Consider the following 22,482-nt stretch of genomic DNA (forward strand, 5'->3'; position numbering starts at 1 on the left):
GTTATCTTAAGATATTAATGGATGGCAGCTGCGTGGTGCTGGGTCGGTGCGGAAAGCCTTGCATTTTGTCAAAATAATTCTATGAGAAAGTAATTTTGTACTGGTATTCATGGATGGGCTACTCAGCATCACACAAATTATACATAAAACCCATTCAGTAATTTGTGACAGACTTGCGAGAGAATGGTGCACGCTTTCTTGCAGTTTTGAAAGCACTTTTATTCCTGGCAGTTTCCTTTTGGCAAATATTGAATGACAATCAGTATTGATCGTGTTGATCACTTTGAGGCTACATCATATTGCAAAGCAAACGTGTACTTCGTATCAGAAATTTTTTCTGAAACACCAATATTGAGGTTTTTGGCATCTAATGTATTACATGTTCCCTCCCAGTATCCGTCACTTGAGAGTGTAAGTGGACAGCCTTCTTTGCCATACACTTGTACCTTTTTCACATGAGGAATTTTAAACTTAAATGCCACTACAGTGTTTGGTGGCAGAATACCGGAAAGGGGTTCGAATAATTCACATTCTTCAGTCCAGGAAGTATACACTTTAGGGAAAGTAGCCAGGTGCACGTCCTCATTTGTACATGAGATTAAATATTCGCACAGGTGAGAAAATGTTGAACTGCGGGACGACTTTTCTTTTGAGAATATAGTAAAAACGTATAACCCTGAGCTGGGGAGCTGGATTTTGAATTCCACCGAATTGTCCTTTTGAGTTTTAAACACATGATTTCTCATGACATCATCTGGAATATCCAGTTCATCACACGTTAACTTGCTAGTGAAACTGAGCTCTTTGTCCAAGAAGAACTTAATGGAACATTGACCATCTGAGCAGTAGATGAGAGGCTCTGGATGCGAGGGCTCAATAATTCCCTTTATCTCTGTATACCAACTGGGACCCAGAGGATTGTGTACTGCTTTTGGCATTTTGAAGCTGTCGTCGACTTCATTACATTTAATCATATATGCGCATATAAATGAATACATCTTTTCATCAGTATTCAGTAATTTAGCGTAGATCTTCAACTTGTATTCCCCGACCTTTGGGGGAAGGACTTCCAGCTTCATACCGTAAGTTGTCAAATTGATAAGAGCGCAATCTTTTCTGCCGTCCAGGTTATACATGAATAATGTTGGTGAATTGCCTCCCATGTTGATGATAGCTCTTCCGTTCACTGTTTTCAGATATGGAGACGATTAAAATTCAGTTAACCATATAAAATAGCGTAATATTAATTAACTTAATAGCACATTAAGGCTGAATTTTAGTACATCTCCAAACAAACTTCACCAAGCAAAGGTGAACCTGCTACCCAGGTCTACATCCCATTTGCCTTTCTAGACATTGGTGGTGGCATTTATTTTGCATTGGGCCACTTGGATCAAGGAATTTCAATAAAGAAAAAGTCCTTTTGACCTATCTTATTTATGCCATTCCAACTCTTCCACTTAAACTCTCCAATCCGATACACTTACTCTTACCCAATTCTCCTTTGTTTTTTTTATCTAATTTCCCTCTAAATGCCATAATTTACTCTTCAGTAGCTATGATTGGTCACTCAATCCACAACTATTTATGGGACACTTGTGCACAATTGGCTGCTGTTTCACCCACAACTTTTACAGTCAATTCACTTTGTAGCATATTCTGTGAAGCGCTTTGAGACATCTCAAAGACGTGATAAGGTGCTATTATTAATGCTTTCATTACAACGAGGCTTGACAGCAAACTCATTGCTTGCCAGCCCAACTCCTCCCTCCACAGGCATCCAGAACTCTGCAGCCCGTGTCTTCTCCCGCATTAGGCTCCGCGACCCTATCACCCCCATCCTTGCCCAACTCCACTGGCTTTCCATCACACAGAGGATACAGTTCAAGATCCTGGTCCTCACCTTCAAACCCTCCAGGCTCCCTCTGTGACCTCCTAACCCCCTACCATCCTGTTCGCTCCCTCCACTCAGCAGGCTCTGGGCTGCTTCATGTCCCCCGCCTCGCTCACACCATCATTGGCGGGCCTTCCGCCACTCTGCCCCCATCCTCTGGAACTCCATCCCACAGTCCCTCCGCCTCGCCCCCTCCCTCGCCACTTTCAAGACCCTCCTCTTCGACCGTGCTTTCGATCTTCTTGTTTCTCCCCCCTGCCCTCCAGCCTCCCCCACCATGATCCCCAGCTCGGATCCGTAACTGTCCAGCACCTTGGGACGTCCTCCTGACGTGAAAGGCACTATACAAATGTAATTTTGTTGTTGTATATCAAATGCAAGTATTATTATGATGATTAGTTCCACACCCTAATAATTGCTTTCATGTAAAAGTTTTTTTTTAATCTCCTGCTTTTCCCCTTTTATACTTCTGGTAGTTATTATAAATTCATGTCACTTAGGCTATTTCATTAACCATTGGAAAAAAAATCTCACTTTTATTTGCTTAAACTTAATGCATGAACCAGTCTCACACTACTATTTGAAAAAGTGATACAAAGACCAGCCTCTAAATGAATCAAAAGCATCTGCCATTATTAATATTTACGACCACTAACGTGGAATTTCAGTTTATGTCCATGAGTGCTGTTAACTTGCCTGCTTCTCACAGTGGTAGAAAGGAATCTAAAACCCGATTGTAACACTTATCATTGCTATCAGCAGAGAATGATGAACATGCATGTGACTTCTCCACAGATTGTTTGCTCAGCCACAGAATGGTGATACGATCATTTACCCATAATACAAGTTTTCAAGATACATTTACCTGTATTCACCACTTGTACATCAGGATGAATGTATGTCAACCCAATGTTAAAAAATTCTCCGGTCCTGAAAACCATATTTTCAAATGCCTTAATAGAAATCCTTGGAGAAATCAGCTGCCAGTTTTCATCCATTGGAAAATGGTTATTGATAAAGAGAGTAGGATGTGTGAAGAAATAAAATTCAACATACCTGCAATACAAAGATGGAATATTTTAGGATGTGGTTTATGAAATTAAATCCCTATGGGCTAGCTTTGCAGACTTTAAAAATGATACAAAACTACAAGAATTGCACTTATTCTATAGATGGTTATATTATTCTATATAATGTTTTCTTTGCTTTATAGTATTATTCTGTGAAGCGCTTTGAGACGTCTCGACGATGTGATAAGGCGCTACATAAAATGCAAGAATTATTATTATTATGGCTGGTAATGTTCTGTTGGACATTGCTGTTGGACTATTTCAATTATTTTGACTAATTCACGTAAAGAAATCTTGATTCCATACTCTTCAGTTCGCACTTAATTATTAGGAGTATATAAGGTAATTGCATAATAGTAAAAACAGTTATCTGGTGTTTTTGTGACTATGGCACATTTTGCATTGTGCTGGCACAGCTGTAGAAGTGTATTTTAAGGAATGTAATATTTGTCTTAAGTTTTGGAAGAAATTATTGGAGTAGCTCTACATTGCTTGAACATTACTCTAGCTGGAGTATTAATGATGGGTTGTCCCACAGTATACAGAGGTGAGATATGGGAAAGACTTCTATTAGAAATGAAACATACAGTGCTACAAACTATAAACATACCTAGAGTAAGTGGCCTGGTATAAAGTTGGACATTGAGGTGAAGAAACAGTGTGCTCTTGACTCTGGTTCTCTGCATTCCATCTACTCTCCCTCACTTTGTCCAACCGTCAATTAGTTCAGGAAAACTTTTGCCTACCTTGATATCAACATGATCTCTGAATCTATTTTTAGCTTTCACTTACCAGTCTAAATGTAAATTAAATCGCTCTTTAATAAGTATAGTTAGAACTGCAGCTGTTAACATCTGGGAACTGTGAGAACTGAGTTACAATGAAAAGGATGATCACAAACACTTAAGATTGAGTTGCATTAAAATGAACGTAATTTTTACTTTGAAATTGGGAAGTCTTACTCTGAATGACCTCTTGTTAGAAAAGGATAAATGTATCGACATGATCGAGGTCTGAATAAATGGATAAGTGAAAAATTATATTAAAAATATAACTTTTCTCCTGTATCCTTCAGAACCAACAAGTATAGGTGCAAGAAGTAAATGATGCACAGCACTGCAAAATAAGTGAACACTTACTTGAAAGTAAATTTTGAACAGTTCTCGTTCACGTGGCCTGCTCCCCAAGTGGTATCCAGGAGATGCCATTTCCCTTCTAAATACACTGCATTCCAGTCATGATCAGGGTCTCCTTTGAATGTCTTTCCAATTTCATAATTGTAGCCTTTGGAATAACCTCCTATTGCAGTGCACTTTATACCTGCAATGCTGAAAATTAGTTGGTATTTAACAGTCATCAGCTTCACAGTTAAACATTGTTAAAGGGCAGGACACTAAATACTTGATTGTCCTTGGTCCCCTTCCTTTCCTTATTTACCTGCTCCCTCTTGGTAATGTCATTCGCAGACATGGAGTAAAGTTCCAAATCTACTTCTCCTGCAGCTGTGACTCCAGATTTGCTAATATTATGTCAGTCATTGAGACATTCTCACTGCTCTAGGCACAATACCATATGCCAGGATAATTATTAATTAGAAATGTTTTTGTTTAAAGAAAAAATGAATGCTGAAATTCTGAAATGGAAATATCAAAAGCTGCAAACTGGCATCAGAAAGAGAGATGACCATTTTTTGCAGAACCCTAATTTCTCTTGAAATTTCCATTATTGCTCTCCAGGCTTCAAATGTAGTACCATACAGTACTCTGAAAAAACTCACTGCACTGATTCATGGTCTAACTCTCTGAAACCTCTGACTATTTTTACTCTCTCTATCATGCAATCTATAGGCTTTCAAAACTCAATCTTTATATTCTCTTAAGTATTTCTCGTATTTCACTTCAGCTAAGTTTTGCATTTTAAACAAAATCAGAACTATTGTCTGAGGAAGGTCTGACTCGGATTATTAATCTGTCTTTCTCTTTCGGGTGCTGATTGACTGCTGTGCATTTTCAGTTTTGGTTTCTTAATCGGACACTTATTTTTGACTTTAGGGATTGCAAAGTGAAACCCAAGTGTTCGTTGTGCTGTAAGTGGTATAATTTAAGGCAGAGACAGAAAGACTGCCTTTAAAACTTAATTGGTAATTGGATCAAGTGCTTGAAGTGTTTGTGAAGGATTGATATAAAATAAGGTGGATGTGCTGGAGAGACTCGCTTGGGAAAAACAATTGGAGGGGAATATTGAATTCAATAAGAGCTGTATGAGAGAGTAACTAGGAAATGAATGAAATGTTACCTGCACATTTCACAAAAGAGGCCTGAATATCCAGAACATACTGCTTTTCCAGTCATCAGTGCTTCTTCTGGTGTCTTGCCCTTTAGGTCCTTGCTATGATACCCCTTCACATCATATTCTGCAAATGTGTCAAAGTTGCTCAGCATAAACAATTGGCTAATATAGTGGAATTATCTGTCTGTACATTCAGCTTGCTCTAGATTAAATAAAACATGAACAAGAGAACTAAAAGCTAGAATTGGCAGACAGTCTCTTCCATTGTTTGTGTGAAGAAAAAGACAGAGGTGCCACATTTGGATCCTTTACCTATGTGGTGACAGATCCAAATCCAGATGGCTCTAATTTTTTCCAGATCAGTTTGGGAATATAGCAGTACCTCTTTCACCAAGGCAGGGATGCTAGCCTTCGGAAGAACCTGTTGAGGGTAAAACATGTCAGCGATTTTTCTTGCTGTAAACGGCATAAAGATTGTCTTAAAGTCGCATTGAATAAACCATGTGAAACTGCTTGTTGTTTCAAAGATATTAAAGTGTGCTTAAAGAGGGGAAAGCTGAACTGTCTCCCTGAGAGCATAATATCTTGTGTTTTCTGGCAAATCCCTAATATTCTGAGATTGTCTCACTCAGCAGTTGGGGTTTTACTCGAATGTACCAATGTATGGGCTCCACCAAGATCCTTCTGTAATTTCAGGTCATTTGACAGGCCAGTGAAAAGAGTGAACTGTCTTTGGTGTACTCCCACCCACTTGCCGTTCCAAGTAATATTGTTATTTCAAGTACTATTTTAGGCCTCAGTAAGAAAAATCCTCACGCCCATATACAACTTCTGTTCCAGGTTTCAATTTATTTATGTTAAAAAAAAGCAATATCCTGTGTATGTTGCTATGCACAATAGATATATGTACCAGTTCTTTTTTGCAGCTGCGCTGTACAATACTGCACAGTGTACATTGTAATAATAAATTTGGTGCATTCTAAATTTCAATTACTCATTCACACGTATAGATTTAGCATGATGTAACTTTCTGAAAATACACAAAGCCACTATTTTCAGCAGTTCCACTTGTTTGTGCAATCCACATCCTGTTACTGAACCACTCAGGCATGCTGTGAAAATAACATTTCTATACTGCATTCACTGCAGTGAGAGGCCAAATGTATCATTACCATTTTTAAATTGGAAACGTCTGCTTAGACCAGGGCAATCTGGTGTTCCCTTTCCCCCAAATAAATAATCAAAATGTAAAATCACCCTTCAGGAATATAATGTGAGAACACTGCAAGCATCAAATTTCTAAAACTGATTTTCTTTTGCACGTGTTTTCTTCTAACCCTTTTGAGGTAAATGTTGGAATTGTGGCAGACCCATAACAAGCAGTGAACAAGAAAAAGCTTAGTTGCTATATTGAGCCCCAATCTTCCACAGATCATGCCAAAAACTACCCTTATGTGTGCTCCACCCCACCCGATCTACCTCCTGGGGGAATGGTTCTTCATAGTTGCTCCCTGATCTTGAAAGTTAATAGTCAAAATTCAAAAAAGAAATCACTCACACCTCAAGATTCAATCCTGACTCTCTCAAGACTTTGTTCCTGCGACAAAAACTTTCTGGAATTACTTAAGCAGGGTGTGGCCCTCTGGGAAGAGAGTGCACACTTTATTTCAGAGAAAAAGAAATTTCCATGCTTTAATGGAACTCTGTCTGGTATGGATTCTCTTAGACAAGTTTCCTTACTCCACACAGAGCCTAATAATAATCTCTCCATCAACCAAAAACAATAATAAATTGGTCATTTTCAATCTACGACTGTTTGTGGGACATTGCTGTGCGCAATTGGCTGCCGTGTTCGCCCACAAATATACAGTCAATTCACTTTACAGTGTATTCTGTTAAGCGCTTTGGGACGTCCTCCCAATGTGAAAAGCGCTATATCAAATGCAAGGATTATTATTATTATTATGCGCGGTGATGGTGTTCGTGTGTATGAATTACCCAGCTGAATAAAACCAAAGCACACTGTGTTTAGCAAATAAGTACACTTAGATTATGGAATGAGAAAACCTAGTTGAGCCACACAAGCACATTATTTCTAATAGATCGAATGCAATTTTCCTCATCACGGACCCAATTTATTTAATTTTATGACGAAACCTCCATGACATTTCTTCACTGGAAGTTTAATCCAGTCCAGGGTCCGAGGTATCAATGAAAGTTATTATAAACTTTGCCGTTCAATCCTGACCCTAACCCTGTTTGAATTAATAATTCAGTGGCTTATTGATCAGGTATATAAATATATATATGTAGGTGGTAACTGCCCACAAATGTTACAATCCTTCAATCCTGTTTCCAAACCAAAATTGGGGACCAAGAGATTGAATGCATTTATTTCCCCTGTGCCCTGTGTGTGCTCTCTTTAGGGCATCTTGTTGGCCAACTTTCGGCAAAATAAACGACACAACTTTCCGCCACAAAAAAAATGCTCAATCACATTGTGAGCCCATAGCCTATAGTCAAGAGCTCTTGTCAATAGAAGATTGTAATCAGTTAATCAGAAACCTGAACAAACTTGTGTTTTGTTGTTAAATTGATGCTAAATTGAAAATCTAATTTAGAAACGTGCCTGTTCCATATGCTACAGATTCTACACAATCGTGGTCTAATCACAGAAAGTAAAATGGCCTTCTGTAGGTAGTAATAAATTAGGTTTTAAAAATCTGAATTATGTTTTCTTTTTCCAAACTCATCACAACCTTTTCAATGGTTGCTAATAAAATTATCCAAAACAGATCAGAGTTAGTCCGTGCTGATCAATCTCAGATTACTGAGCAGCAATCAAACCTTTGGATANTTTTTGAATAGATTTAATTTAGGTTCGTTTTAAATTACCACCCAGATAACCTATCTAAATGAACTGTTTCTTCTACATTACAGGAGTAAAATAACTAGAAGTATTTACAAAAAGGGCTCTTGTAAAGGTGTCTTTCAAGGTAATGACCTCTGTATTGCAGATGTTTATTGCCTGCTTTTGATTCATTTTTCCTTCATATCATGTTTATTTGAATAGAATCACAGAATCATAGAATCGTACAGCACACAAAGAGGCCATTCGGCCCATCAAGTTTGTGCGGCTCTTTGAATAGAGCAATGTAATGTCAATCCCACTCCCTAGCCCTTTCCCCATAACCCTGCAAACCTGTCGTCCTCAAATACCCGTCACCCGCTTTTAAAAGTCGTTATCGAATCAGCCTTGACCACCCTTTCGGCCAATGCGTCCCAGATTCGAACAACTCGTTGCGTGAAAAAAATGTCTCCTCACCTCCCCTCTGCTTCTTTTAGATACTATTTTGAATCTGTGACCTTGAGTCGCCGACACAACCACCAGTGGAAACAGTTTTTCCCCTTCTAACCTATCAAATCCCCTCATGATTTTAAAGACCTCTATTGGGTCTCCTCGTAACCTTCTCTACTCCAATGAGGATAATCCCAGCCTCTCTAGCCTTTCCTCATAATCAAGGTCCCTCATTCCTGGTACCAGGTCCCTCATTCCTCATAGATTTGAGGACATGAGCTCTATAGTATCTTTGCCAAATTGTGAAGTAATGCAGCAACACAACTAAATGTTCTATCATTTTTTTAAAGGGTGACAAGTTTGGAGTGGAAAAAAAACTATTTCCTTTAGTTGGAGAATTGGTGACAAGGGGATATTATCTCAGAATTGTTTGCAGAAAAATTGGAGTTGAGGTTTAGAAGAATGCCTTCATTCAGATGGTTATCTGATAGCCAAAGTTATCCCATGCGCCGGCTGACAATAATGATTCAGACAACTGAATGTAGGTTGGGAAGGATGTCTGCAGAAAATGTCTGCATGGACATTGGATAGTACAGCAATTGGAAAGTCAAGCCCAATGCTATTTTGCCTTTGTCTTTATGTACAGGATATTGCGAGGAGGGGAGCTCTGGCCATGAATTTGTCCCTGTTACTAATCTAAACCTGAAGTTGTATCACACTGCTTTACAGCTGGTATAACTTAATACCACACTGAACGCTTTGCAGGGGATGCAGTTTCTCCACAGTACTATGCAGTGTTACAGCACCATTGACCAAAAACACATTTGGAGGATGTAGACATTTTTGGAATGGTTGAAAGAAATGGTTTATGGTTGGCCTTATTTCAGAATGCTGATGAAGTTCAGGACCAGATGGAATGCTTTTCTGAGCCTGGTTATTGCAACATTTTAATGGTCACTTGGTACTATGGCAGGGAATGATGATCTTTCCACTGGAATTGTTCGTCTTCCAGCCACGTTGGTGAAAGTCTAATTTTGCATGTGTGACTGCATTGTAACAGTGTTGAAGTTGGACACCTGGAACTGTTCAGCATAGAGATTTGCCTAAATTTTTCCAAGTTTATTTTATTTTCAACACTTACTTTTGTTAAACCCAGCAGACTTTCAACCCAGCAATCTATAGTAGCACGGCAAACTCTAGATATGGTAGCGGAATGTTCTCACCCTCAGTAGTACCCTATCAGTACATTTGATTAATTTTTAGTAATTTTTAGTACTCAGAGATGTGTCATTGAGAAATAAACCACTCATTGAATAGAAATAATAGAGTGTTTCCCAGTACTGGAAAGTTATGTGCCTTCTCCACTCTGTAGGTTAGCAATTGGTTCTTTTTCTGCCAAAATAATAACTCGTTTTTCTTTAAACAATACATGGTTGGAAGTGAATTTATTAATTTGTTGGTTTGTTTGGTTTCTAGTTCAGAAAAGCTTATCAAGAAAATCCAGATTTTGGCCACAAAATACTCAGTCAATCCACTTCAGTATGTCCTGTGAAGCGCTTTGAGATGTCTCGACGACATGATTAGGCGTGGATTATTATTTCTGTACTGCACAAGCCACACTAATTTAGGATAGGTACGTTTTACTATCACAAATGATCCCAAAGAGTGGGATGCACGCTTCTTCTGTAAACTGTTTGATTTCTAGTTCAGAAACTATCTTATGAAGAAAATCCAGATTTTTGCATGTTACCTGAGCAGCGTATTCATCAATCTGCTGAAACGCTCTCAAATCCATCTTCATGGATTTTAGGTTGAAAATATCATCTGGAGAATAAAATTATAGGTGAGAAATTCATTGTCCTTAAAAATCTTAAAGGAGCATTGTATCCTGAGAAACAACTACCCCTCCAATTTTTCTCTCCATTGGTGCTTGTTGAGATAGAAATCAGTGGGCACAAATCCCCCTCTGGTAATTGCCCTAGTGACCATTCACCAAATATGAACTCAGAAAATGAGTGTTGGTAGGCTATCCATGTGGGTGGGGAGCCTAACCTGATCTTATCCTCACCAGATATCTGCATGTGTGCACTTTCAAGCAGCAATAACTGGGCCACAGTGTGGAGTGAGTCTTGTTTCACATTCCCTCTCCTAATCCAGAGGATTAATCCAGTTTTAAAGGGCCATCACAAGAGCAGAATAGTTATTAAGCACTGTTGAGAACTGCAAGCAGGAAAACAAAAAACAATGTATACCAAGCATAACAAATGGATTAAGGAAATTTCACAAGTCCATGAATACTTGAATAAATTACTTTTGTGACAAACTGGTCTTTGTTTGTGTCTCAAAATAGATTAAAATAACTAAGTTACTGTTCTTGTTGGAAGTTTCATTTGGATTTGTGAAAATCCAAAGCAGAAAATACTTTTTCTTGAAAGCCTACCTTCAATTTCTTTAAGCTTGAATTTTTGACTAGTGGTAGTCTCTGTAACAAGAAAATGTATTTCAGATATTTGTGTCTAGGATTGTTGACAGATTTCTTAAAGCTCCTCATTACATTTTCCAGAAAGTATAAATATTTTTCACTGCCATATAATAAAACTGATGTTACTGAACATGAAACCTCTGATGTTTGCTGGAAGAGCAGTCTACAAGGATGAATCAATGGAGCGCAACGTCAAATTGGAAATCAAACCGGATCTCCAGGGAAACCTTTTAAAATTAAAACGCCTGCAGTGGGCGAGAGGCTAGAAGACTCACCTCGCTTTCTGTCACAGTTTGGCAGACCCTGTAACAGCTGGGATGGTTTAATAAAGTATGCCGTTTCTTATAATAGTTCATCATAATCTTATTTATTTGAGACAGTACATAAAATAAAATACAGCAAACCTAAATCTCTGTAGTCTAAGGAAGCATCCTGATCTAATGGTTGTTTTCCTGTAAAGATTTAATCATCAATTCAGATTAAGAATTCCTTTGAAATAACACTAATAATGCTGTGGAAGGGCAGGAGATACCACATATGATACAATAATTGACATCATATTTTCATCTGGAAGTCCATAAGGTAATACCCAAACCAGCAATAGTTAGGCATGGTTTTGATTTTTTTTTAAAAACACAAGAAAACATTTCCTTGCTATTTGCTCCCCCTAATGCAGAGTGGGATTGTCTCCACCCTATTCTTTGAGGTGGGTGTTCTTCATGTGTGAGACGAAATGTGGACAGTGGGGTGTCACAGTTGAGCCTGATTGTCGACACAAGTGCATTTTTTCAGGGGGCTCCAATTGGTCGCTGGAGAGCAATTGAGAGTTGGCCTCTTGCTAATTTTGTTCCCTCCTTCCTTAACCCACTGACGCTGAAGCCAATTAGAGTGGCTCATTATTGCCCAAGTGAATATCCAGCTCAGCTCAGCCTGGGAACTTCCTGGGCAGTGGCTGTACCCAACTTGCTTGAGATTTTAATTTATAGTCAAAAGGCCACAACTTGAAAAAGTTTGACAGTTGAAAATAGGGAATCTCGATTACCTTTTTTTCCAGGCAATCTATCATTAGTCAAGTCTTTTTTTATTGTTGGACTACAACAATCTTCTAACAATCACCATTTTTCTTGGTGCTTTGATTTGAACAAGGTTTGAACTTCTCATGTGACTATATTGGGATATTTTGTGTAAGACAATTTGTGTAACAGGTCTTTCAGGATTAGTGGTGTCTGTTATTGTATAATGTAGTTGACTTCAAACATTTTATGTTAAGAAAATTCAGCAAACCTCTTTTTACCTGGAATGGAAGGTTCACGTTCTCTCTGCTGTTTTTCTGCGAAGAGTTTTAAATGTTACTTCCAGCTCGGAAGCTCTGCAAAATACTCAATACTTAATAGAAACATTTTATGCAACAAAACTTCAGCAAACCTCTTTACCTGGAATAGAAAGTACACGGTCTCGTTGCTGTGTTGGTTGTTCTGTGATTTTTTTTAATGTCGCCTCCAGCTTTGAAACTCTACAAAGTTTCAACAAACTCTGCAAAGTTACCATGCCTCTCCTCCCTCATCCACCTCAGTGGGACCGCACTTGCATGGTTCGAGTCCAGGGCTTAAAAGGTTATAGTATGAGAGGTTGCATAAACTTTGCCTTGTATTCCCTTGATTTAAGAAGGTTGAGGGGTGATCTAATTAAAATGATAAATTAATTTAATAGCATAAATACAGAGAAACTATTTCCTCTGGTGGGGGAATCCAGAACAAGGGGCATAATCTTAAAATCAAAGCTAAACCAGTTAGGAGTGAAATTAGAAAGTACTTTTTTACACAAAGGAGAGTGTAATCTGGAACTCTGTCCCCCAAAAAGGCTGTGGATGCTGGATCACTTGAAATGTTCAAGATTGAGTTTGAAAGAATTTTGTTGAGGTAAGAGTCTCAAGGGATATAGAGCAATGACGGGTAAATGGAGCTGAAGTACAGATCAGCCATGATCTAATAAAAGGACGAAACAGGCTTTAGGGATTGAATGGCCTGCTTCCTGTTCCTATGTTCCTAAACTTCTTTTTATCTGGAATGTAAGGTTTAACTTCTCTTTGCTGTGGTTGTTTGTCTGTGAAGTGAAGAGTTTTATATGTTACTTCCAGCCCTGAAACTGCAAAATGCTCAATACAATCGATATAATGAAAACCTCTTTTTACCTGGAATAGAAGGTTCACGTTCTCGTTGCTGTTGTTTTTCTGTGAAAAGTTTTAAATGTTATTTCCAACTCTGAAACTGCAAAATACTCATTAAAATACGTTGCAGATATAACCCCTTTCCCATCGAGACACCTGATCTTGGGTGGCAACTGTTTTGAAACTGTCTTGTTTGTCAGTCCAAAATATTGAGGTACGTTTCATAGGAAGGCTTCGTTGCTTGGCTTGTAGGGCTGAGGTCATCAATTGCATTGATCAGCTGCATAAGATGATCAAGAAAGGTTTAGACTATTGTGGACCAGCCCAGATTGAGACAGAGAAATATTTATTTACCCAGAGAGTAATTAACAACTGAAATGGGTTGCTAGGACTGGTGGTTGAAGCCACAATGCTGGGCTTGCTTTGAAAGCAGCTTGATACTGTCCTGGGAAGATGATGGGGTGATATTTTGGAATGCTAAGATCCAATGTCCCAAAGGGCCATCCAAACCGATCTCGTGCGAATGCCCTTGGAGACAATTCAACTCTAGAAAGACCTGACCTTCATGCTCTCTCCCCTCTGTAAGAGGATAATTGGAGATGGGACACTTTATCAACCTCAAAAGACTGCATGGTCTCTGTAATACCATTATGGTTCTAAGTGTGTGATCACATGATGGTGTCATAAATTATGTTTTCTATATTCCTACTGTTGCAACTGGACAAATGAATTATCTAGCGAGTAGTTTTATTATTAGGGATTCGATATTAATGAAATTTAAGCTCCTGAAATGACAACTGTTTAATGGAGCTTCAGTCAGGGAAATTATATTTTTTATATTGGACATTGAACATTTGTTATATTTGTTATGTTTTTTGTATCGAGTGTTCCAGGATTCAGTGTTTTTCTTTTTGTCTACGGTTTTGTAATGAGAGATGGTTGTATAGTCAAACCACATTATTCAAAAAGTTTCTATCGAAAGTCAATGCAGCAAGTTTCTGTTTCTCTTAATGCCGATTGAGCCTTTGTGTTCTCTCTGCTTTGATTGTTTTCCTGAAAAAAAATGTTATCAGGTCTAGTTATGAAATAGTTGCTGTCTCCTATAATCCTACAATTTGTGATGCAAGAACTACATCAGTGATTCTGCAATTCAGTAATCCAGCGATATACTGTAATGGAAGCTGACTGTTTGCTCAAACTACATGGTTGGAAAATTCAGTTGAAAGGGAATGCAGCAAAACTCTCTTACCTATACTCTCAATGGAGCTTTCACTTTCCCTTTGAGACGGTTGTTTTTCTGTAAAGGAATACAATGATCAGGTTTAGATATTCTTGTTTTCATCATGCTACAAAGTGTGTTGCAACAGCTGCCCCAGTGATTCCACAACCAAATAATCCAGTGTGGTATTATTATGTAATGGGACCTGACTGTTAACTCAAGCTCATTGTTGAACAAATCCATTCCATGTACGTTAATGTAATGTTTTCCATGTCGGGAGTTTGTCTTGAAGCAGTTGACACTGCTGGCTGGGCACCTGTGATGGAAGGGAGAGTCGAAGATGGTGAGGAGGTGGAAGATGATCGAAAGAGCAAGCAAACAAGTCAGTGGTAATTTGAGATGGAATTCCAGAGACTGAGGGCAGAGCAGCTGAAAGCCCACCTGCCAATGATGGGGCAGATAGGGTGGCAGACATGAAGCAGAACAGTATCACTGAGCACCAGGGAGGGATAGGGTTGAAGGAGGTCATAGAAGTAGGGTGAAATGAGACTGTGGAGATATTGAAAGTGAATGCAGCATTCCTTTCTTACCTATACTGTCGATGGAGCTTTCACTTTCTTGTTTTGTTTGTTTTCCTTTAAAGGAATGCAATGATCTGTTGTAATTATTCCAGTCTTCTATAATCAATACAAGTATTGCAACTACTGCACCAGTGATTCTACAACGGAATAATCCAGTATCATATAGTAATCTGAGTCTAAATTAACCTAATTGTGGGAAAATTCCATCAAATGTCAACGCAACAAAACTGTAACCTTTTGGTCAAGGGAGGGTAGATGTTCTCGCTGCAGTGATAGTTTTCCTGTAAAAGATTTGATGAACTGGTTCTAGTTATAAAATTCTAGTGAATAAAACTGGGAAATAATCATAATATGATTTAATAGTTTGTTTGTTTATGTGTGTAGGTGTGTGTATGTTGGTTTGTTTTGAACCAGATATCTGTGCCCTCAGGGCAGTAAGAGAAGCACTCAATAGGAGAGGATTAGGAGAGGTTAGATAGGGGGGAACCAGTCGATGTAGTGTACTTAGATTTTAAAAAGGCATTTGACAAAGTGCCACACAAAAGGCTATTGCACAAAAGGCTCACGGGATTAATGGGAACATATTAGCATGGATTGAAGAGTGGCTAACGGGTAGAAAACAGAGAGTAGGGATAAACAGGTCATTTTCGAATTGGCAGGATGTGACTAGTGGAGTGCCACCAGGATCAGTGCTTGGGCCTCAGCTATTTACAATTTACATCAATGATCTAGACGAGGACATTGAATGTAACGTATCTAAATTCGCGGATGACACTAAATTAGGTGGAAGAGTAAGCTCTGAGGATGATGCAAAAAGATTGCAACGGGATATAGATAGGCTCGAGGAGTGGGCGAGTAGGTGGCAGATGGAATTCAATGTGGGGAAGTGTGAAGTTATTCGCCAAGGTAGAAAAAATAGAAAAACAGATTATTTTCTAGAGGGGGAGAGATTAGATAGTGTTAGTGTTCAGAGGGATTTGGGTGTCCTTGTACACCAGTCTCAAAAAGTTAGTTTGCAGGTGCAGCAAGCAACTAAGAAGGCGAACGGCAGTTAGCGTTCATTGCAAAAGGTTTAGAGTACAAGAGTAGGGAAGTCTTGCTGCAACTGTATACGGCCTTGGTGAGACCGCACCTAGAGTATTGTGTGCAGTTTTGGTCTCCTTATTTAAAAAAGGACATACTTGCCCTGGAGGGGGTGCAGCGTAGATTCACTCGGTTAGTTCCTCGGATGAGGAGACTGACTTATGAGGATAGGCTGAATAAACTAGGGCTATATTTTCTAGAGTACAGAAGAATTAGGGGAGATCTTATTGAAACATATAAGATTCTTAAAGGGCTGGATAAAGTAGACACTGAGGGACTGTTTCCCCTGGTAGGAGAATCTATAACCAGGGGTCACAGTCTTAAAATTAGGGGTCAGCCTTTTAGAACAGAGTTGAGGAAACATTTCTTCACTTAGAGGGTAGTGAATTTATGGAATTCACTACCCCAGAAGGCTGTAGATGCTCAGTCCTTGAATATCTTCAAGGCTAAGACTGATAGATTTTTTTAAAAATAGAGGAATTAGGGGATATGGGGATAGGGCAGGTAATTAGAGTTAGGTCTGAAGATCAGCCATGATTTTATCGAATGGCGGGGCAGGCTCGAGGGGCCAAATGGCCTATTCCTGCTCCTAATTCTTATGTTCTTATGTTCTTATTAAACGGTCTTCAGGAATCATGAAATTTGTATTCCGTGCTGTTTAGTTCCAGGAAGAAGGTCCAAATTTCAAAGTGTTTTTTCCTTTTAACTCCACCATACTGTAAAATTATATTCAACCTACACTGTTATAAAGTCAACACAGTAAACCTTTGGAACTTGGTTGGTCAAGGAACTTAACACGATTTAAGTTTGTGAAGTGACATTACTTGAACTTCACTTGAAATGGAATCTATATTTGGAATTTTCCCGCAATTACTGTTCGTTGTTTCTGTGAAACTATGTATATAATATAACTATATTGTTTTAAAACTTGTTAGTGAAAGTTAAAGGAGCAAATCTGTTACCTTTCGGTTCGATGGAGCTTTGACGTTCCCTCTGTGATGGTTGCTTTCCTGGAAAAAAAAGTAAACATTTGTTCAAGTCTAAAAAGCAAAACGTTGCAAGTTCTATCCTGCAATTTGGGTGGCAAAAGCTGCACCAGTGAATCCGCAACAACAACAAAATTACATTTATAGAGCGCCTTTCACATCGGGAGGATGTCCCAAGGCGCTGGACAGTCGGGTCAGGAGTGGTGAGGTAGGGGTGAGGGAAGGCAGAGAGATGGGAGTGCGACTGAAAGCACGATCGAAGCGGAGGGTCTCAACCTACGGTCTTGAGACCGGCCTTGAAGGAGGCGAAGGGACTGTGGGATGGAGTTCCAGAGTGTGGGGGCAGAGAGGCTGAAAGCCCAGCCACCGATGGTTGGGCGAGTCGGGCGGGAGTCATGGAGCAGGCCGGAGCCCGCTGAACAGAGGGAGCGGGCAGATTGGTAGGGAGACAGCAAGTCAGAAGATTAGGAGGGGCAAGGCCATGGATGGCCTTGAAAGTGAGAATGAGCATCTTGAATTCGATTCTCTAAGGTATGGGGAGTCAGTGGAGCCGGGCGAGGGTGGGAGTGATGGGGTCATGGAGCCTGGTGCGTGAGAGTACACGAGCTGCAGAGTTTTGGATGAACTGCAGCTTGTGAAGGGAAGAGTTGGAAAGGCCGATGAAGAGGGAGTTTCCAGCATCAACCTCCATGGTTGCACACTTCAACTCACCAAGCCAGTCAGGAACCTAGGTGTCTTCAACCCTCAACTGTCTTTTCTTCCCCATATTCAAGCCATGACACACTCTGCCTTCCCTCACCTCCGTAACATCGCCTGATTCCGCCACTACCTCACCCCTCAGGCCGCTGAAACTTTTCATCACCTCCAGGCTCGACTATGCAAACGACTTGCTTGTCAGCCTTTCCAACTCCTTCCTCCATTCTGGGATAATCCAGAACTCTGCAGCCCGTGTCTTCTCCCGCACCAAACTCCGTGACCCCATCTCCCTCACTCTCGCCCGACTCCATTGGCGCCCTGTCCTTCAGAGGATCCAGTTCAAGATCCTGGTACTCACATACAAAGCCCTCCATGGCCTCGCCCCACCTTACCTCTGCGACCTCCTAAGCCCCTACCAACCCGCCCGTTCCCTCTGCTCAGCTGGCTCTGGCCTGCTCCACCGACCCTCCCGCCCCACCATTGGCGGGAGAGCCTTCAGCCACTCTGCCCCCAACCTCTGGAATTCCATCCTCCAGTCACTCCGCCTCGCCCCCTCCTTAGCCTCCTTCAAGTCTCGCCTCAAGACCCTCCTCTTCGACCATGCCATTGGTGTCATCCGCATACGTATGGAAATTTACCCCATGTCTGCAGTTGATGTCACCAACGGGGAGCATGTAGAGGGTGAAGAGAAGCGGACTAAGGACAGAGCCCTGAGAAATGCAGCACGAGACGGTGCGGGGGCTGGAGGAGTAGCTGTTTGCAGAGAAACAGATGAATAGTCCCATAGAATGCTTTAATTGCAGTTCACTGTATGCTCAACCTACAGTGTTGAAAAATCCTTTTAAAGTCACTGCAGAAAATCTTAGTTACTTTTATTGTCAATGAAACCTTCATGTTGTCTTTGAGTTGTTTTTTTCCTGTAAAGAAGCTTAATAATCAGTCTTAGTTATGAAATTCTAGGAAATAAACCTGGACATTTATATGCATCACAGTAAATAGCATGTTTTTGTGTGTGCTTATTTGTTAATTTAATGTTGAAACAGAATCAAAGAAATGTGTGGAACTGCAATACGACTTTGTCTATTTTATAATTTCCAAGCAATCCTGTTCAGCCCCACTTGTTTAAAAGAAATGCACAAAATGAGAATATATAGCAAACCTGTTTGGTCAATGGGAAGTTCACGTTCTTTCTGTGATGGTTTTTCTGTAAAGAGTTTCAATCATCAGTTCTGGTTATGTAATTCTGGACATTATTTGTTAAGCCAATTAGCAAGATTTCAAGTACAATGGTTTTCTTTTGAGCTTGATGTCTGCACCACATGTGAATAAAACAAATACACAAAATGGGAATACAGCAAACTTGTTACTTATTTGGTCAATGGAAAGTTCTCTTTGTGATGATGGTTTTCTTGTAAACAGTTCAAATGATCAGCTCTACTATGCAATTCTGGGGAGTACTGATAAGATAACATTACAACACAAGTATTGTCTGGTATGTGTGCATGTCTTAGAAAAAACAAAATATATTTCAGCCCAAATATTAACATGATTATGGTTGGAAGGATGTCACTAATTAGAATGGTTGTAAGTACTCCTAGTAATCTTCATACATTTTATATGGAGTTCATTATCTCTAATTTTGTATAAATTGGTAATGCAAAATATATTGGAGTATATCAGGTCTAAATCAAGACGGTTTCCCCTCAGTATCAACTTTTGTGGAGCTTTGCCATGTATTCCATATACTCTGAATACATTATTGGTTAGTTAAATCTTTATCCATCCAAATTTTCCTTTGGCATTTAGCTGCCCAGTGGCAGATAGACTGCACTGTTTGTGTTAAAGGAGCAGTGTCTTCATGAGAAAATATTTGGCAAACTTTTATTTCAATTCATTGGAAATAAATTGTTTTGAATGACGTGATCATGTCACGTGAATGCTATCAGGCTGAAAGCAATGTGGGGCTTCTCTTGCATTTTTTCCTTTCTCAAGCAAAGTTTACTGAAAGCTTTCACAGGAAAGTAATGTCACTTTAATGAAGGGGGAAGTGATTTCAAGAACTGCATGGAACAGCCGAGAACATTTTTTGTCAAGAATTTAATCGTGAGGCTTGAGTTTCCCAATGGATTATAGTACAACTTGAGTTGGGCTGTTTGTTGCAATGAGAGGATTGGTACAAGGAGTCTGGTACAATAAGATCTGATTGGAAGTTCAAACTACTTTATCAAAAACATCCATAAAAGGTGAAATCTCAAACCTTTGTCGATGGAAGGTTCACGCTCTCTGTACAGTGGTTTTCCTGTGAAGAGTTTCAATCATTAGTCCTCGTTTTGCTTTCTGACCTGTGATGACTTTGGCTTTCAAAGTAATGCACGTCAACACTTTGATATCTCATGGTGAGATCCACCATCAGCTGTAACTTGGATAGTTCGGGACCTGCCAGGGTTCACTGGGCCAGATCAATCCTAGTTTGCACAGAGGACAGTGAACAACTAGAACAGGTTACTGGTAATTGTGGTGAAAGCCAGGACACTGGATTCGCTTACAAAACAATTTCATTTCATAATGAAAAGAAGCTAGAGTGCACATTTTAATTAAATGACTGAAAGGCTTTCTTTTTTCAAACCTCTCTTGTGATCTTGTAAAGTTTTCTTTTTTTAAAAAAAACAAAGCGTCTCTAATGGTCCAGTGGGCAATAGCACGACGCAATGAAGACAAAAGATATAAGGTTTGAACTATTTTTCACCAGGCAAGTGTTGAGTTGCTCTATAGTTTGTCTCAGCATCCCTGGATTGACAATAAGACAACATTTCTATCCTTGACAGCTGAGCAAGTGTAGATTTCAGGTGTGGACTGTATTAGGCTTGGCTTTGTTGCCTCCCTGTCAACACTCGCATGACTTATCATCACTTGGATAAGTTATTGAAGGTCGGCAGGTAGCCAAGAAACCATAGCTTGTTAGCATGAGAGAGAGTCAAAAAGAATTCAGGAGAAAGGGAGGGAGGAGAAGAGAAGAAAATTGCAGAAAATAAGCTTAATATATTTTCAGAAAGTTAATACATCAAGCCTCCGTTACCTTTTTGGTCAATGGAAGTCTCTCTCTGTAGTTGTTCTCCTTTTGAGAGATTCAATAATCGGTTTTAGTTGTCAAATACTAGAAAATACTACTGGGAATATTCATAATTGATACACCTACCCTTCTTTGTTAAAACATTCTAATTAAAGCTAATTAAACCACCCTATCCTCCCTCGATACTCAATGGGTAATGGCATCACTTGGTGAAGCTTTAGGCCATACAGACCGGAAAGACCCAGGTTCTGGCCCTGTGCTGAGTTTGCTGATCTCAGCCATAATAGCAACTAGAATGCTACAATCACCCTCAGTATCCCTGGGCTAGGAAGGGGGAAACATCAGTCGGGGATCTTCCTTTTGTTAATTTTGTTCCTGCCAAAGTAGGCAAATCTTGCCATCAAAGCTCAGCTTTGTTCTCTGCCTCACCCCACGCTCATTGCCAAAAGCTCTCTTAGCCGAGAACTCAAAGTGAAATATTCTCCGGCGGAAGCAAAATACATTTAAGATAAAAGCTTCTGGGAAGGGAAGAGGAGTAGAAAGAAAAATGTTTAATGAAACAAAATTGTTATGGAAGCAAACCTTTGCTACTTCTTTGACCGGTGGCAGGTTCGCGTTCTCTTTTTCCTGTGAAGATTTTCAATCATCCGTTATGAAATTCCTGGAAATATTCATAATCTGACGCACCAATTAGTGAGCTTTACTGTCTATGTTTTTCTTTCGAGCATTAACATTGCTCTAATCGAACAACTACAGCCTTCAATATTTGTACAAATTGTGTTTCAATTGCCACAGCACTGGTTTCTATAAATTGATAATCAGGAATGTGGTTATAAATCAGAATCAAAGAATCATTTTGCTGTTTCAGAATCAAAGGATCGTTTTCTGTTTCAATAATTGAAAGTTTTGCCATTTCAAAACTGAAGTTTGAATTGACACACTTTCACTCATTTTTGCTCACTGTTAATAGTTACAACCTGAAACCTCTATATTTGGTATAAACGGCATGGGTTATTTGGCATAACATGTTTATTGAATTTTCATTTATTTTAACTCGCCCACCTCCCTGCTGCTTTTCTCCGGTACGAGAATCATCCTTAAAGGTAAACAAATTGACCAATCTTCATTTCAATTGTTTACAAATGCATGACTTGATGACATGAATCACTCACACCATTGAAGTGTAGTTAAATTATATGACTGTAAATGACGCATGTGTTTTTTCTCTGGCTCTTGCTCTGCCTCTCATCAAAATGTTTTTTTTTAATTTCTTTATACTTAAGGCAACATCTGTTTATGCAAAGCAGATAATCTCTTTACTGTAATTACAGTTCAGGAACCAAACTGTATTTTTCAATTAGGGATCTAATCTGAACAAGGTTTTTGCTCTTGAAGTAACTATATTGTAGTGTTTGTTACAATTCAAATTATGTTTTCCAGCATTCTGCATTTTTCTTTTTGCGTCTGTTATACTATAATGGGTGTCCAACTCAATGGTGACTCTATTTTTCATCTGCTTTTTTAAAAAGTTCTATTTAAGGTTAATACAATATAGCACCGGTTAGGTTAATATATCTGTTACCTTTTTGGTCAACGAAAGGTTCCCCTTCTCCTTGTTTAGCTGTAAAACATCAGGTTTACTTCTAA

General features: G+C 39.3%; 1 protein-coding gene across 1 annotated transcript; it reads right to left on the bottom strand.

The window, feature by feature from the left end:
• Positions 1–231: 231 nt before the first annotated feature.
• ky (kyphoscoliosis peptidase) lies at positions 232–18,408 on the bottom strand. Its single transcript, XM_007889668.2, has 11 exons — positions 18,404–18,408; positions 17,046–17,093; positions 15,010–15,137; positions 14,450–14,497; positions 10,992–11,033; positions 10,302–10,375; positions 5,566–5,674; positions 5,260–5,377; positions 4,104–4,292; positions 2,760–2,950; positions 232–1,186 (listed from the first exon to the last, which is right to left on the bottom strand). The coding sequence occupies exons 1-11, from the start codon at positions 18,406–18,408 to the stop codon at positions 279–281; spliced, it is 1,860 nt and encodes a 619-aa protein (XP_007887859.1). The 3' UTR covers positions 232–278.
• Between the last annotated feature and the right edge of the window lie 4,074 nt (positions 18,409–22,482).

The sequence above is a fragment of the Callorhinchus milii genome, unplaced genomic scaffold (genome assembly GCF_018977255.1).
Source record: "Callorhinchus milii isolate IMCB2004 unplaced genomic scaffold, IMCB_Cmil_1.0 Scaffold11, whole genome shotgun sequence".
NCBI lineage: Eukaryota > Metazoa > Chordata > Chondrichthyes > Chimaeriformes > Callorhinchidae > Callorhinchus > Callorhinchus milii.